Raw genomic sequence first — 14,019 nt, 5'->3', positions numbered from 1 at the left:
GTCGTCATTGGACGGTTGGTACACTGCCGTTCCCCTACAGGCAGGGATTTCCAACTTCCATATGTTCACGGGCCACATGCTACATTGACAGGTACTTCGCGGGCCACATACACATCAGGGGAACAGGCCCGTATTCAGGATTTTAACGAGGGGAGGGTATGGATGCTCCACATTTTCGGAGTCCACCCCATAGGGAACAAAAATGAAGCCCAGCCAGCCTAGTTAGCTTGGTTGGTGGCGCGTCTGCCTTGTAAGCGCTAGGCCGCGGGTTCGATTCTCGCCCGGGGCGGATTTTATCCTGATGGGACAATCTTCGTTCTCGGAACGGCTGGCTTTCCTCCTATCCTGGGAAAAGCTTCGCGTGTACAATTAAAACGCCAGTGTGATGACGTCACTTCTGGTCGTCATTGGACGGTTGGTACACTGCCGTTCCCCTACAGGCAGGGATTTCCAACTTCCATATGTTCACGGGCCACATGCTACATTGACAGGTACTTCGCGGGCCACATACACATCAGGGGAACAGGCCCGTATTCAGGATTTTAACGAGGGGAGGGTATGGATGCTCCACATTTTCGGAGTCCACCCCATAGGGAACAAAAATGAAGCCCAGATGTGTGGGAAATAGGGAGGGGGATTTAGGGAAGGATTATACAGGGATGTTTGATAGCGAGGATGGGTAAAGAGAGGGGAGGGAGAGAATGGGAGAGATTAAAGTCCCACTATCCTTTCAGGTCACGCTCTAGTCAGTCCGTAAAACGAACGGTCAATTATTTTAGAATTTAGATTATGTGTAAAGAGTGAGTGAGCTGGATTAGCTGGGTAGTTATAAAAAGAACTACTCTTTACTGTGGCCTAATCAGTCAATGAGTCCTATTGTCCTATAATATGTATGTATGTCCTACACTAAGGCCAGCCAATCATTATCAGGTAGACCTGACACCTGATAAGCACACACACTATCAAGTAGAACTGACTCTATCAGGTATACCTGACACCTGATCAGATCTACCTGATAGTGAGTGGCTGGCCTTATGGGGAGCTGAAGAGTAAGTCACATGTTTTAGGATCTGACTCATTGACAGAGTAGACCTCTAAAAAGAGTAGTTCTTTTTATAACTCACTCACTCTTTACACATCATCTCTATTTTGTATATTCTCTATTAGGGGAAACTAGGTCAATCCGGGGTGGGAAGGGATATTTGGAACTCGTCACATATTAGAGGAAAGCGAGGCGCAATGGAACAGGGGGGACTTTGTAGAGTTTAATGAGCTCTGAAGAAGCGGATATTGGACAGTAATGAGATTTATGAGCAGGTGTCCTATCCTGTCTTCCTTCTCTCTTCGAATTCGGGACGATAAGACCCTAGCAGTTACAGTTCCCTCTGTCAAACCTCTTAAAAAAAAAGAAAATATATAAAGTCCGATGTGACATGTGACCTGACCAAAAATCTTCGCGGGCCACAAAAATAGTCTGACGGGCCACATGTGCCCCGCGGGCCGCTAGTTGGAAATTCCTGCCCTACAGGCAAGGAGGTTAGCTATCTCTATATAGTTCCGGTTCGTAGCTTCCACTGTCTGGCGTTACCGGAGAATATTACGTCAGTAAATGGCTCGTATGATGTACCTACTGGGGTAGCGTTTATAATTTGACCCAAATTCAACTTGACTGACCTTTTCGGATGTGAAGGTCCATGGAACGTGTTTTAGCAACGATATCGTTGCACTGAAAATTGGCCGTCGAAATCGCGTGCCGCGGGCTTTTCCCACTCAGGCTGGGTGAAGATAATATATGAGGAGGCGGATGGCTTGTGACCGAATGAAGGGTAAAACCTGTCACTATAATCCTTACCAGTTATAGGTAGACACGTTAAAACTCTATCAAAGAAAATACACGTAAATAAAAGTGGTTCCTTTTGTGATGTCAGGACGAACTTTGCCTATCATAAGTATCCTAAATAGAAGCCTTGTAAGCACCAGGTCTCGGTTCGATTCCCGCCCATGGCGGATTTTATCCCAAACAGATAAAGTTCGTTCTCGGCACGACTAGCTTTCTCCTTTCTTGTTTTGGCTTTCGGGACGATAAAACCTCAGCAATTACCTACATAGATACCTACCTCTATAGCTCCCTCTTAAAAATAATAATAAATAAATAAGGTTAGGTAAGTAGGTAATTCCAGGTATTTCCCCCCAAATGGAGGAGTTGCAATTGGGAAAATATTATTAATAAAAAGGTCGATTCCTACGTAAAAAGTTGTGAAAAATCCAAATCTGAGGTCAAAACTCAAAAAAAGTAACTTTAAAAGGTCGAAAATTAAATTTTAAATTGCCGTTCTGATGAAAAAGTTCAAAGAGATGTGACGTCAGATTTCACGTCAAAATGCGCAGAAACGCTTGCGCACAAACAAACGAAGCGGGAGTCATGAATTATGACGTCATCGCCTACGGGAGCGTATGCCGTGACGTCAAACTTCACGATTTACCGGTATTTTTTAAATCGATTTATCTCGGTATCTAGAAGTCGTAGAAGAAAAAGAAAAATTCCGTTGGTCCTCATTCTTCCTGCTCTATGACTTTGAAACATCACCCAAGTTGGTGAGCGCAATTGATCTATTATACGTATTTACCTGGGTACTGCAAAAACCTACATATTTTTTCAACATCCATGATACCTATACATATACAATATAGGTACATATGTACCTATTACCTGAAGGTATTTAGATATCTAGGCAGGTACCTATAGATACCAACCTTTCCTTCCGTTCCTTTTCTTGTCAGGTTACAAAACCTCCCATCAACCTCACCACAGAAACAAAAAGGCATGCACATGGAATATCAGACCCAGAGGGGAGGAAAGAGAGGGGGAAATTCCAACCCCTCCCCCTCCCACCCTTCTCCTCTAGTCGTAATATCAGGGTCGGAGAGAAGGGAGGGGAGGGGAACCCCCTCCTTCCCAGTCATGATAATTCCACAATGAAACAAAATACACAACAGACAGAAACCAGGTGATACCAGACCCGTAGCGTAGGAATGGGGGGGGGATGTGAAATCGAAGAAAGGGAGATGGAGGGAGAAAGAAATAGAGGAAGGAGAGGGAAGAGAAAAATAAAGATAGGAGAGTGAGAGAGAAAGAAGGGGAGATAGGGAAAATAATATAATAAAGAAGAGAGGGAGAGAGAAAGAAGGAAAAATAGGAGGGAGAGAGAGAGAGATAGAAGGAATTAGTAAAGACGGGAAGGCAGAGGAAAAAAAATAGTTAGCCAAGTAGTAACTTTCTTCTGTGGTAGGCTCTTATCGCTCATCTGATAGGGACATACTACGGAATAGGCATGCTACGACAAAGACCACCCGAGTCTCCAGGAATGATTTGTAGGTTCGCCACTGGTAGTAACTTTTATTTTCTCTGATTACACCTTTAATACGTTCTCAACCTACGATCCTACATCTGCATGATTGTACAATAGGTAGTATAAAGCAGATCGCCTACGGGAGCGTATGCCGTGACGTCAAACTTCACGATTTACCGGTATTTTTTAAATCGATTTATCTCGGTATCTAGAAGTCGTCGAAGAAAAAGAAAAATTCCGTTCTTCCTTATTTTTCCTGCTCTATGACTTTAAAACATCACCCAAGTAAGCGCAACTATTCTTATTAATATTGCTCCCCATTGAATTTTCGGAGATCCCGTATGTGCCCGTTCTAAGAACGTATTTGTTTCATCATAACTCCCGCACGCTTTGTCCAATTTTGATTAAATTTGGCAAACATGTTTAACACCTAAAGGAGAATCAAAATTTTCAGGTGTTGACCTCAAGTCCTTTGGGAGCCCTTGAGTTGACCTTTAACTAATTGGTCTTAAAGTTATGAAATAGGTACGAAAAAGAAAAATTCCGTTGGTCCTCATTTTTCCTGCTCTATGACTTTGAAACATCACACAAGTAAGCGCAACTGATCTATTCTTATTTATTGAAATATTTACCCCACCTGTCTTGGTTGCCGAAGACGCTCGCCTGATAAACAGGAGGGTGCGGGTTTTGAAATATTTACCCCACCTGCCTTGGTTGCCGAAGACGCTCGCCTGATAAACAGGAGGGTGCGGGTTCGATCCCAGCCGAGGCATGGATTTTTATCCTTATTTATTTGATAATTTGACCACATAATGGAGCTCTAAGAGTTAGGTGGTAGAGAACACCTCCGGTGTTAACCTCATACCTCATCTAGTGGTTACCTTCCACTCAAGACTCATTATTACGCGTATTCATTCCAACAAAAGTAAATCTTTACGATCATATAAAAGTGAGATTCATGCACTCACTGATCTATCTCCAGAACCCCAACATCTAGAAAGCTGAAATTTGGTAGGAATATTCCTAATATGTTCTAGATGTACACTGAGAGAGGACTTCGCTCAAATTTAAACCGATCTGGAGTTATGACCAATTTTCCATGGCAAAGCGCAGGTGACTTCCTAGGAAAAGTCACAATACCGGTAATACTTACACTAGAGGAATGTGATGAGGACAGGTACGGCGTGCTGCTGTACGGTGCGTACAGGGCAGGAGGCGGCGGCACATAGCCATGCGGTTGTTGGCCGGCGGGAGGCGGCCCCACGGGCTGACTCGGCGACCCGCCATACCCCTGTGGGGGGGCGGGCGGGAGCCGCCTTGACCACTACACCACCGAGGTAGGTAGCGCCTTGACCACTACACCACCGAGGTAGGTAGCGCCTTGACCACTACACCACCGAGGTAGGTATTCCATACCTCGGCTGGGATTGAACCCACGCCCTCCTGTTTACCAGGCGAGCGCCTTGACCACTACACCACCGAGGTAGGTAGCGCCTTGACCACTACACCACCGAGGTAGGTAGCGCCTTGACCACTACACCACCGAGGTAGGTAGCGCCTTGACCACTACACCACCGAGGTAGGTAGCGCCTTGACCACTACACCACCGAGGTAGGTAGCGCCTTGACCACTACACCACCGAGGTAGGTAGCGCCTTGACCACTACACCACCGAGGTAGGTAGCGCCTTGACCACTACACCACCGAGGTAGGTAGCGCCTTGACCACTACACCACCGAGGTAGGTAGCGCCTTGACCACTACACCACCGAGGTAGGTAGCGCCTTGACCACTACACCACCGAGGTAGGTATTCCATACCTCGGCTGGGATTGAACCCACGCCCTCCTGTTTACCAGGCGAGCGCCTTGACCACTACACCACCGAGGTAGGTATTCCATACCTCGGCTGGGATTGAACCCACGCCCTCCTGTTTACCAGGCGAGCGTCTTGACCACTACACCACCGAGGCAGGTTGAATTCACTTGGGAAAAGAGCCCTTACGGTGCCCTCAAAGACCTAATAGCGCCCAAAATTTAATTTCCTTCGCGTTGCCCAAGATCCTAATGGGGAGTATTGTGTCTCTTCTCAACCATCAGTGCCCTAAATCACCAAAGTATGGAAAAGTATTTACAATTCCATATTTCGATATGATTCGTCCAAATTCAAAATTCTGCTTTTCCATTGGCTATTACACTTGTAAGATACTTTTCCATACTTTGGTGATTTAGGGCACTGTACCGACTACTGACGCACAAACAAAAATTGAAACAAAAATTGAATTTTGGCCACCGTACAATATTTTGGGAAACACTGTGCTAAATGCTGAAATGGGAATAGAGTAATAGAGTACCTCTCCCATTTTTTTTTTTTTTTTTTTTTTGAAGTTTGATAGAGCTAACTGTAAACACGGACGTCTTATTGTCCCGAAATTGAAGCAAGAAGGAGGTCATAAAAGGAGAAAGCCAGCTGTTCCCAGAACGAACATCCGTTTAGGATAAAACCAGCCCCAGGCGGGAATCAAACCCACAGCCTAGCGCTTACAAGGCAGACGCGCTACCAACCAAGCTAACTAAGCTCTTTTCTTTTTTAGCCCCTTTATTCCGTAGATCTCTTTCGTTTGTAGTTCTTTTGTTTTGCGGTTTGTAGGGATTTGATTTTGATAATCAATCCCATTCATTTCTGACCGTAATCCTCATTTTCAGGTGTTCCCATCCTAGTCCTTTCACCAGAACACTCCCAATCTCCTCTCACTCATGCTGCCATCAGTTCATCCTTCCACTATGTACTCGCTCTAAACTCCACTCAACTTTACGTCTGGAACATTGGCCTACTCAAGCAAAATATTCAGGTAGTAACAGATTACACCAGAACACTCCCAATCTCCTCTCACTCATGCTGCCATCAGTTCATCCTTCCACTATGTACTCGCTCTAAACTCCACTCAACTTTATGTCTGGAACATTGGCCTACTCAAGCAAAATATTCAGGTAGTAACAGATTGCTCAAATGCCCATGCTTCGACACGAAAAACTGATCATGAGTGAAGATCGGTTTAGAGTTTGGCATTGTAAACGCTAGGTCGTGGGTACGACTCCCGTCCGGGGAGAACTTTATGCTAACCAGATGAGGTTTGTTCTCGGAACGACTGGGTTTCTCCTATCTTGTCCTCCTTCTCTCTCCGATTTCGGGACGATAAAACCTCAGTAGTTCTGTTACAGTTCCCTCTATCAAAATATAAAAATTGACCGAACTAAAATGAGGTATATCCGTATATACTTTAACTCGACAGTTTTTCATTTGGTTTGTCTGAATGTTTGTTTGTTCCGCTATAACTCGCGATTGCCTAGTCCGATTTTGTTGAAATTTGGTAAAAATAAATAAATAATAATAATAATAATAATGATAATAAATATAATAATACACATCTTTCCCTATGTTTTCCTTTGCCACCCTGGCAGCCTTGGCTGGTTAGCAGGGAGTTCCAGCATTTTTCTCTTCTCTCTCCCCAGGCTAACTTCGTCTACACTCTGCCCGAACCCATAGAAGAGGAAGTAGTCGAATTCCTCGTGGATCCGGAAAACGAGAGCAACCTTTGTGCTGTTATATCGGTGAACCAACTGCTCCTGTTTGGTTTGGAACAGAGGAAGCATATTGAGAGACAAGAGTTGAGAGTTTTCATACCGAATGCAAGTGAGAGAAATTCTGGAGAGTTTACGTGCGGTGCCTATCTGACAGGTAAGTGAGGGAACATTGTGCTAAGCTGCTAAGTATATCGGTGAATAGAGTGCTCCTGTTTGGTTTGGAAGAGAGGAAGTATATTGAGTAGTTTTTTACTTTCGACCAACCTCAGTAGTGCAGTTGTTAACGCGTTGGACTTTGGATCTGGAGGTTGGTGGTTCAAGTCCAAGTCATGTCATGAAATTTATCTAGGTGAAATAATCAGGGAACGATGTTTGTGACAAGCATTTAAATATCCTTAACACAATTAGAATTCCTTAGTTTTTTACTTTCCTTATCCTATAGCAGTGGTTCCCAAACCTTTTTTTATACACGTCCCCTTTTTACTTTCTATTTTGAATTCTGAACGCTTCGCGGCCCCTTTACTATATTTTATGTGATCTTTTCGTGGGTCGCGATAGTCGCGAAGTCCTTCACCTTCACTTTGGGAATTTTCTAAGAGGTTTGAAAGAGGGAACTGTAACTGCTAAGGTCTTATCGTCCTGAAATCGAAGAGAAGGATAAGATAGGAGAAAGCCAGCCGTTCTGAGAACGAACCTTATCCGTTGAGGATAAAATTGACTTCGAAACCTTCTTAGGCAAGCAAGTACATTACCACTAGGCTAACGGTGTCCCCAAATGGTTCTTCTATTCTTCAGGCACCACCAAACTCCTAGTTGGTACCCAGGACGGGTTCATCACAGTATGGGCAGGCAGCAGCCTTCTCAAACATTCTGATGTCCCTATAGACTCCTCTCATCGGAAAACATTCGTTAAAGAAATCCGATTGCCACGAGCCAAAGAGGTAATTTATTGAAATATTTACCCCATCTGTCTTGGTTGCCGAAGACGCTCGCCTGACAAACAGGAGGGTGCGGGTTCGATCCCAGTCGAGGCATGGATTTTTATCCTCATTTATTTGATTTGACCACATAATGGAGCTCTAAGTGTTAGGTGGTAGAGAACACCTCCGGTGTTAACCTCATACCTCATCTAGTGGTTACCTTCCACTCAAGACTCATTATTACGCGTATTCATTCCAACAAAAGTAAATCTTTACGATCATATAAAAGTGAGATTCATGCACTCACTGATCTATCTCCAGAACCCCAACATCTAGAAAGCTGAAATTTGGTAGGATTTTTTTTTAAAAAAAAGATGAGTGTTTCACCGCCGTTTTTATTTCGTAGCAATGAAACAACTGCTACATTGGACGCATGTGGTCTGTGTCGTAGCATGCCCATCCCGTAGTATGCCACTTTTTTTTGTTTTTTTTTTTTTTTTTTTTTTTTTTTTTTTTTTTTTTTTTTTTTAAGAGGTTTGACAGAGGGAACTTTAACTGCTATGGTCTTATCGTCCCGAAATCGAGGAGAGAAGGAAGACAGGATAGGAGAAAGCCAGCCGTTCCGAGAACGAACATTATCCCATCAGGATAAAATCCGCCCCGGGCGGGAATCGAACCCGCGGCCTAGCGCTTACAAGGCAGACGCACTACCAACTAAGCTAACTAGGCTGGCAAAGTAAATCTTTACGATCATATAAAAGTGAGATTCATGCACTCACTGATCTATCTCCAGAACCCCAACATCTAGAAAGCTGAAATTTGGTAGGAATATTCCTAATAATCTAAACCGAACTCCAATAATGATCAATTTTTCGCTCAGATAAAGCTCAGGTACCCTTCTAGTTGTACCGATACAAAAGAAAATAATACAATTTAAACTAAATCTTCGGGATTAATGGGCGTTCTCTTCCTCCCAACCCCTAGGTTGACTCCAGTGTGAGCGTGACAGATTTGAAGTGTACAGTGGAGGTTGTAGTTGCTGGAGATTCTGACGGGGAGATCACTATTATGAGTCCGGAACTGAAGCTCCTCTATTGGGCTAAACAATTTGGAGTGTCTTTCGTCAAAGGTACTTGATTTACTTAAGGCACAGTTAGAGAGATCACCATTATGAGTCCAGAACTGAAACTCCTCTATTGGGCGAAACAGTTTGGGGTGTCCTTCGTTAAAGGTACTTATGATCTACTTGGGACTCGGTTAGTCCAGTGGTAACGTGCTTGCTTGCCATACAGAAGGTTCCGGGTTCGAATCCCAGTGTGGACAAAAAATTTGAACTCTTTCGATTGCAAATATTTCAACAACGGGTTACTTTCTGGTGTTCTCATGTTGACCCAGCACTTAATGGGAAGTATTGTGTCTGTCCTCGCCAATCTGATGAGAGGCATCAATTTTTCGTGGCAAAGCTCAGGTACCCTTCTAGATGTACCTACACAAAAGAAAATAATACAATTTAAACTAAATCTTCGGGATTAATGGGCTTTCTCTTCCTCCCAACCTCTAGGTTGACTCCAGTGTGAGCGTGACAGATTTGAAGTGTACAGTGGAGGTTGTAGTTGCTGGAGATTCTGATGGGGAGATCACTATTATGAGTCCAGAGCTGAAGCTCCTCTATTGGGCGAAACAGTTTGGAGTTTCTTTCGTCAAAGGTAGGTGATAAAAGGTCTTTTGTTTGGGGGCACGGTTGGTCCAGTGGTAATGCGCTTGCTTGCCACACAGAAGGTCCCGGGTTCAAATCCCTCTATGGACAAAAAAAAAAAATTCACTCGTATTTCGATTGCAAATAATTCAACGGGACCAACGGGTTATTTTCTGATGTTCTCATGTTGCAGCACTTAATGGGAAGTATTGTGTCTGTCCTCGCCAATCTGATGAGAGGTATACTACGGGATGGGCATGCTACAACATAGGCCACACGAGTCTAATGTAGCAGTTGTTTTATTGCTACGAAATAAAAATAGCGGTGAAACACTCGTCTTTTTTTTTAAAAAAAATCTGTTTTAAGCTAAAATAAAGTTCGCCCTCGGCGGAAATTGAACCCACGACCTGGTACTTAAAACTTTCCCATTTAACTTAGCTGGCGTTTTTCCTTAGGTACATATCATTTCATTTCGAATCAAATTAACCCACTCATGTCCCTACGTCCCCATTCCTTCCATAAGGTCATCTTTACGATCATATAAAAGTGAGATTCATGCACTCACTGATCTATCTCCAGAACCCCAACATCTAGAAAGCTGAAATTTGGTAGGATTTTTTTTAAAAAAAAAGATGAGTGTTTCACCGCCGTTTTTATTTCGTAGCAATGAAACAACTGCTACATTGGACGCATGTGGTCTGTGTCGTAGCATGCCCATCCCGTAGTATGCCTCTCATCAGATGGTCGAGAAGAGACACAATACTTCCCATTTAGGTGCTGGGTCAACACGAGAACACCAGAAAGTAACCCGTTGAAATATTTGCAATCGAAAAACGAGTACAAATTTTTGTCGATGGTGGGATTCGAACCCGGGACCTTCTGCATGGCAAGCAAGCGCGTTACCACTGGACGAACCGTGCCCCAATAACCGTGACCAACCGTGGAATATTCCTAATAATCTAAACCAAACTCCAATAATGATCAATTTTTCGTGGCAAAGCTCAGGTACCCTTCTAGATGTACCTACACAAAAGAAAATAATACAATTTAAACTAAATCTTCGGGATTGATGGGCGTTCTCTTCCTCCCAACCCCTAGGTTTTTTTCTTTTTTTATATAATTAAGCAAGGTCTACTTTATTAATTATGTACTGTAAAATGTTAAACCCATAAAATACACGAGACCTTGTTTAGACTGCTGGGGTAAAGGGACTTTTTAGTCTCATTCGAGCAGGATAAACAAGGTATATTCTATTCTATTCTATTCTAGGTTGACTCCAATGTAAGCGTGACAGATTTGAAGTGTACAGTGGAGGTTGTAATTGCTGGAGATTCTGATGGGGAGATCACTATTATGAGTCCAGAGCTGAAGCTCCTCTATTGGGCGAAACAGTTTGGAGTTTCTTTCGTCAAAGGTAGGTGATAAAAGGTCTTTTGTTTGGGGGCACGGTTGGTCCAGTGGTAATGCGCTTGCTTGCCACACAGAAGGTCCCGGGTTCAAATCCCTCTATGGACAAAAAAAAAAAATTCACTCGTATTTCGATTGCAAATAATTCAACGGGACCAACGGGTTATTTTCTGATGTTCTCATGTTGCAGCACTTAATGGGAAGTATTGTGTCTGTCCTCGCCAATCTGATGAGAGGTATACTACGGGATGGGCATGCTACAACATAGGCCACACGAGTCTAATGTAGCAGTTGTTTTATTGCTACGAAATAAAAATAGCGGTGAAACACTCGTCTTTTTTTTTAAAAAAAATCTGTTTTAAGCTAAAATAAAGTTCGCCCTCGGCGGAAATTGAACCCACGACCTGGTACTTAAAACTTTCCCATTTAACTTAGCTGGCGTTTTTCCTTAGGTACATATCATTTCATTTCGAATCAAATTAACCCACTCATGTCCTTACGTCCCCATTCCTTCCATAAGGTCTGAGCATTCGTCAATCCAAGCGAGACCGCCTTAGCGAGTCTCGTCTCTACACACCCTCGAGTAGCGACCAGAAGCGGCCGAGCGTCTACTCTGTCGCTAGAGACCTAAGGGTGGCGATAGGAGAGAAAGTGGAAAAGACAATTGGAAGTGAGACAATTGGAAAAGTGGACAAGACGATTGGAAGAAATGTTGAAAAGACGGCCGAAAAGTTTGGAAGTGAGACCGAATCGAGTGGAATTTCCGAAAAGCCTTTGGTGACGGCAAAACTGAAGCTGGAGACTTTCTTGGAGGAAATGCCAACGGAGGCTACTCTAGAGAGAAACGCACTGAAGGTGAATGACCTTGTTGTGTTGGGCGATAAAGGTGAGTTGTGTTGAGTTGGAGTTCTAATGTAGTAAGAAAAGATCACTTTGAAAATAGAACATTGGAACAAATTTATTTTGTGTAGACTCACCAGAGTGAAAATCAAGACTTAGGATTAAATCAATTCACTCTAGCCAATATTGGATATTGGAAAACCGAAATACACTGGTTCGAAACCACCATCATACACAACAAGTTGTACTTTTATTATGCTTCTTTTTTTTTATTCCACCAAGGAGATTCCGCTTTGGACGTTCACACTTGCTGCCACAGGGCCCACAGGCTACTTATGTATTTTCAATAGTTATCTGAAAGAGGGCCTTTGAGTGAAATTTTGCCTTTTTTCTGAAAAAAATCCCAGGAATTAAGAAGAGTCTATCTCTCATGTTAAGAGTTCGATTCCCGTCCGGGGCGGATTTTATCTTCAACAGATAAGGTTCGTTCTCGGAACGGCTGGCTTTCTCCTATCCTGTCTTCCTTCTCTCGTTGCTTTCGGGACGATAAGACCATAGCAGTTACAGTTCCCTCTGTCAAACAAACCTCAATCGCCATGGCGTTTCTTTGTGTGTAAATCATGGCACGCTGTCCGAAATTGAAAAAGCTGACGCCGATGGGGGAAAAACACTAACTTCTTATACTTACTTATTTATTATTATTATTATTTTTAACCAGGTGAATTGGTCGTGTTAAATTTCACGGAAGGAACCTACTCTGTCATCTTGGAGCCACAGCTGTCGGGTATCAAACATCTAAGTCCACATCCCAGACACTCGCTAATGTATGTCCTATATGATCATAATACTGTGGGAGTGATAGACTATCAAGCTCAAGAGATGAAACGAGTGAAGAAGATTACTACCATGAAGGTAATTAGGTAGGGGACGATAAACAGAGAGTGGACTAAAATAGACAAGTTTCGCGGAGTTCGCGGACGACATTACTTTGACAATCTGCTGGAGACGGGTCTGGAATTCATACCCGAAACGTCCAAACCAAACATTAAGGTACGTGCCAACCTGCCAACTACAAGTCCCAGAAAATTGTAAGTTAGAGAGTAGACTAGCGTCTGGCTGTGCGACTATAAACAGGAAGGACATCTTATTCCACATCCCAGACACTCGCTAATGTATGTCCTATATGATTATAATACAGTGGAAGTGATGGACTATCAAGCTCAACAGATGAAGCGAGTTAACAAGATTACTACCGGTGTAATTTAACAATATCTCGGGAACGGTATGAGCTAGAGACTTGAAATTTGGTATGTAATTCACAAATGTGACAAGGATGCAACAAAAAACGTTTGGTTGAGATAGGTGCTGCGGTTGGCGGTATTTTTACCGCTTTTGGACAGATTTCGACGTTTTTTTTGTGGTTTTCAGCTATACCGACTAAACTGTTGGAGATATTGTAAAAGTTAGGGTAAAAGAACACTCAAATTCAATACGATAAGGAAAGTCGTGTGATGTTCACACCAGATTTTCATTATTCTTTCTTCAGAAACTTCCCTTAGATCCACTCATGTACAGCTACATCTACCTCACCCTGCCACTATCAACTGACCGCGTCTATTTTACCTCGCACACCCACCACTTGATTTCCATCGGGAAAACCAACGACTCCCTCCTCCTCTGGAAAATCACCACAGAGGAAATCCAATCGGTTCGCCGCCATTTTGAATCCAAGCATGACCTTGAGCCTTACTATTGGCTGATACCGGGCGGTCGTCATGGCAACGAGTACGCGAAGATAGAGAACGTGTTTGTTTACTTTACCATACAGGGGGCGTGTCGGGAGTATGTGTCCAAACAGGTGAGCCTGGAAGGGTTAATAGAGGCCGTTGTGCTTGAAGGGGTTAAAATGAAATTTTATATGGTAAATAATTTCAGGTTTCCGGCCTAGTTAACCTATAGGGTAGTGTGTTTGCCTTGTAAGCAGTAGGTCGTCAGTTCAGTTACCACCTGAGTCAAACTTTATACAGATAGGGTTCGTTCTTGGAACGATTGGCTTTTGTCCTATCCTGTCCTCCTCCCTTTGCTTTCGGGACGATGAGACCTCAGCAGTTACAGCTCCCTTTATCAAATCCCTTTTTAGTCCGTCCTTCCTTTATTATTACAATAGTAATAAAAAGGTATAAGGGACGGACTATTGTATTCGCTTCGGTGTCGTCTGTCAGTCT

The 14,019-nt window shown here is 43.3% G+C and overlaps 1 protein-coding gene across 1 annotated transcript in view; it reads left to right on the top strand.

Moving 5' to 3' along the window:
- The first annotated feature begins 6,047 nt into the window (after positions 1–6,047).
- The window catches only part of LOC103507726, an 18,220-nt gene continuing 10,248 nt past the window's right edge, over positions 6,048–14,019 (top strand). Inside the window, exons 1-8 of the mRNA XM_026822530.1 lie at positions 6,048–6,198; positions 6,860–7,085; positions 7,727–7,872; positions 8,836–8,980; positions 11,475–11,840; positions 12,513–12,706; positions 12,929–13,049; positions 13,539–13,652. Of these exons, the coding sequence (XP_026678331.1) occupies positions 8,920–8,980; positions 11,475–11,840; positions 12,513–12,706; positions 12,929–13,049; positions 13,539–13,652 (856 nt within the window). The 5' untranslated portion in view covers positions 6,048–6,198; positions 6,860–7,085; positions 7,727–7,872; positions 8,836–8,919. The remainder of the gene's footprint in view (positions 6,199–6,859; positions 7,086–7,726; positions 7,873–8,835; positions 8,981–11,474; positions 11,841–12,512; positions 12,707–12,928; positions 13,050–13,538; positions 13,653–14,019) is intronic.

This window comes from Diaphorina citri, unplaced genomic scaffold (genome assembly GCF_000475195.1).
Source record: "Diaphorina citri unplaced genomic scaffold, Diaci psyllid genome assembly version 1.1 scaffold338, whole genome shotgun sequence".
Taxonomy (NCBI): Eukaryota; Metazoa; Arthropoda; class Insecta; order Hemiptera; family Psyllidae; genus Diaphorina; species Diaphorina citri.
This window is presented reverse-complemented; position numbering and strand designations above follow the sequence as displayed.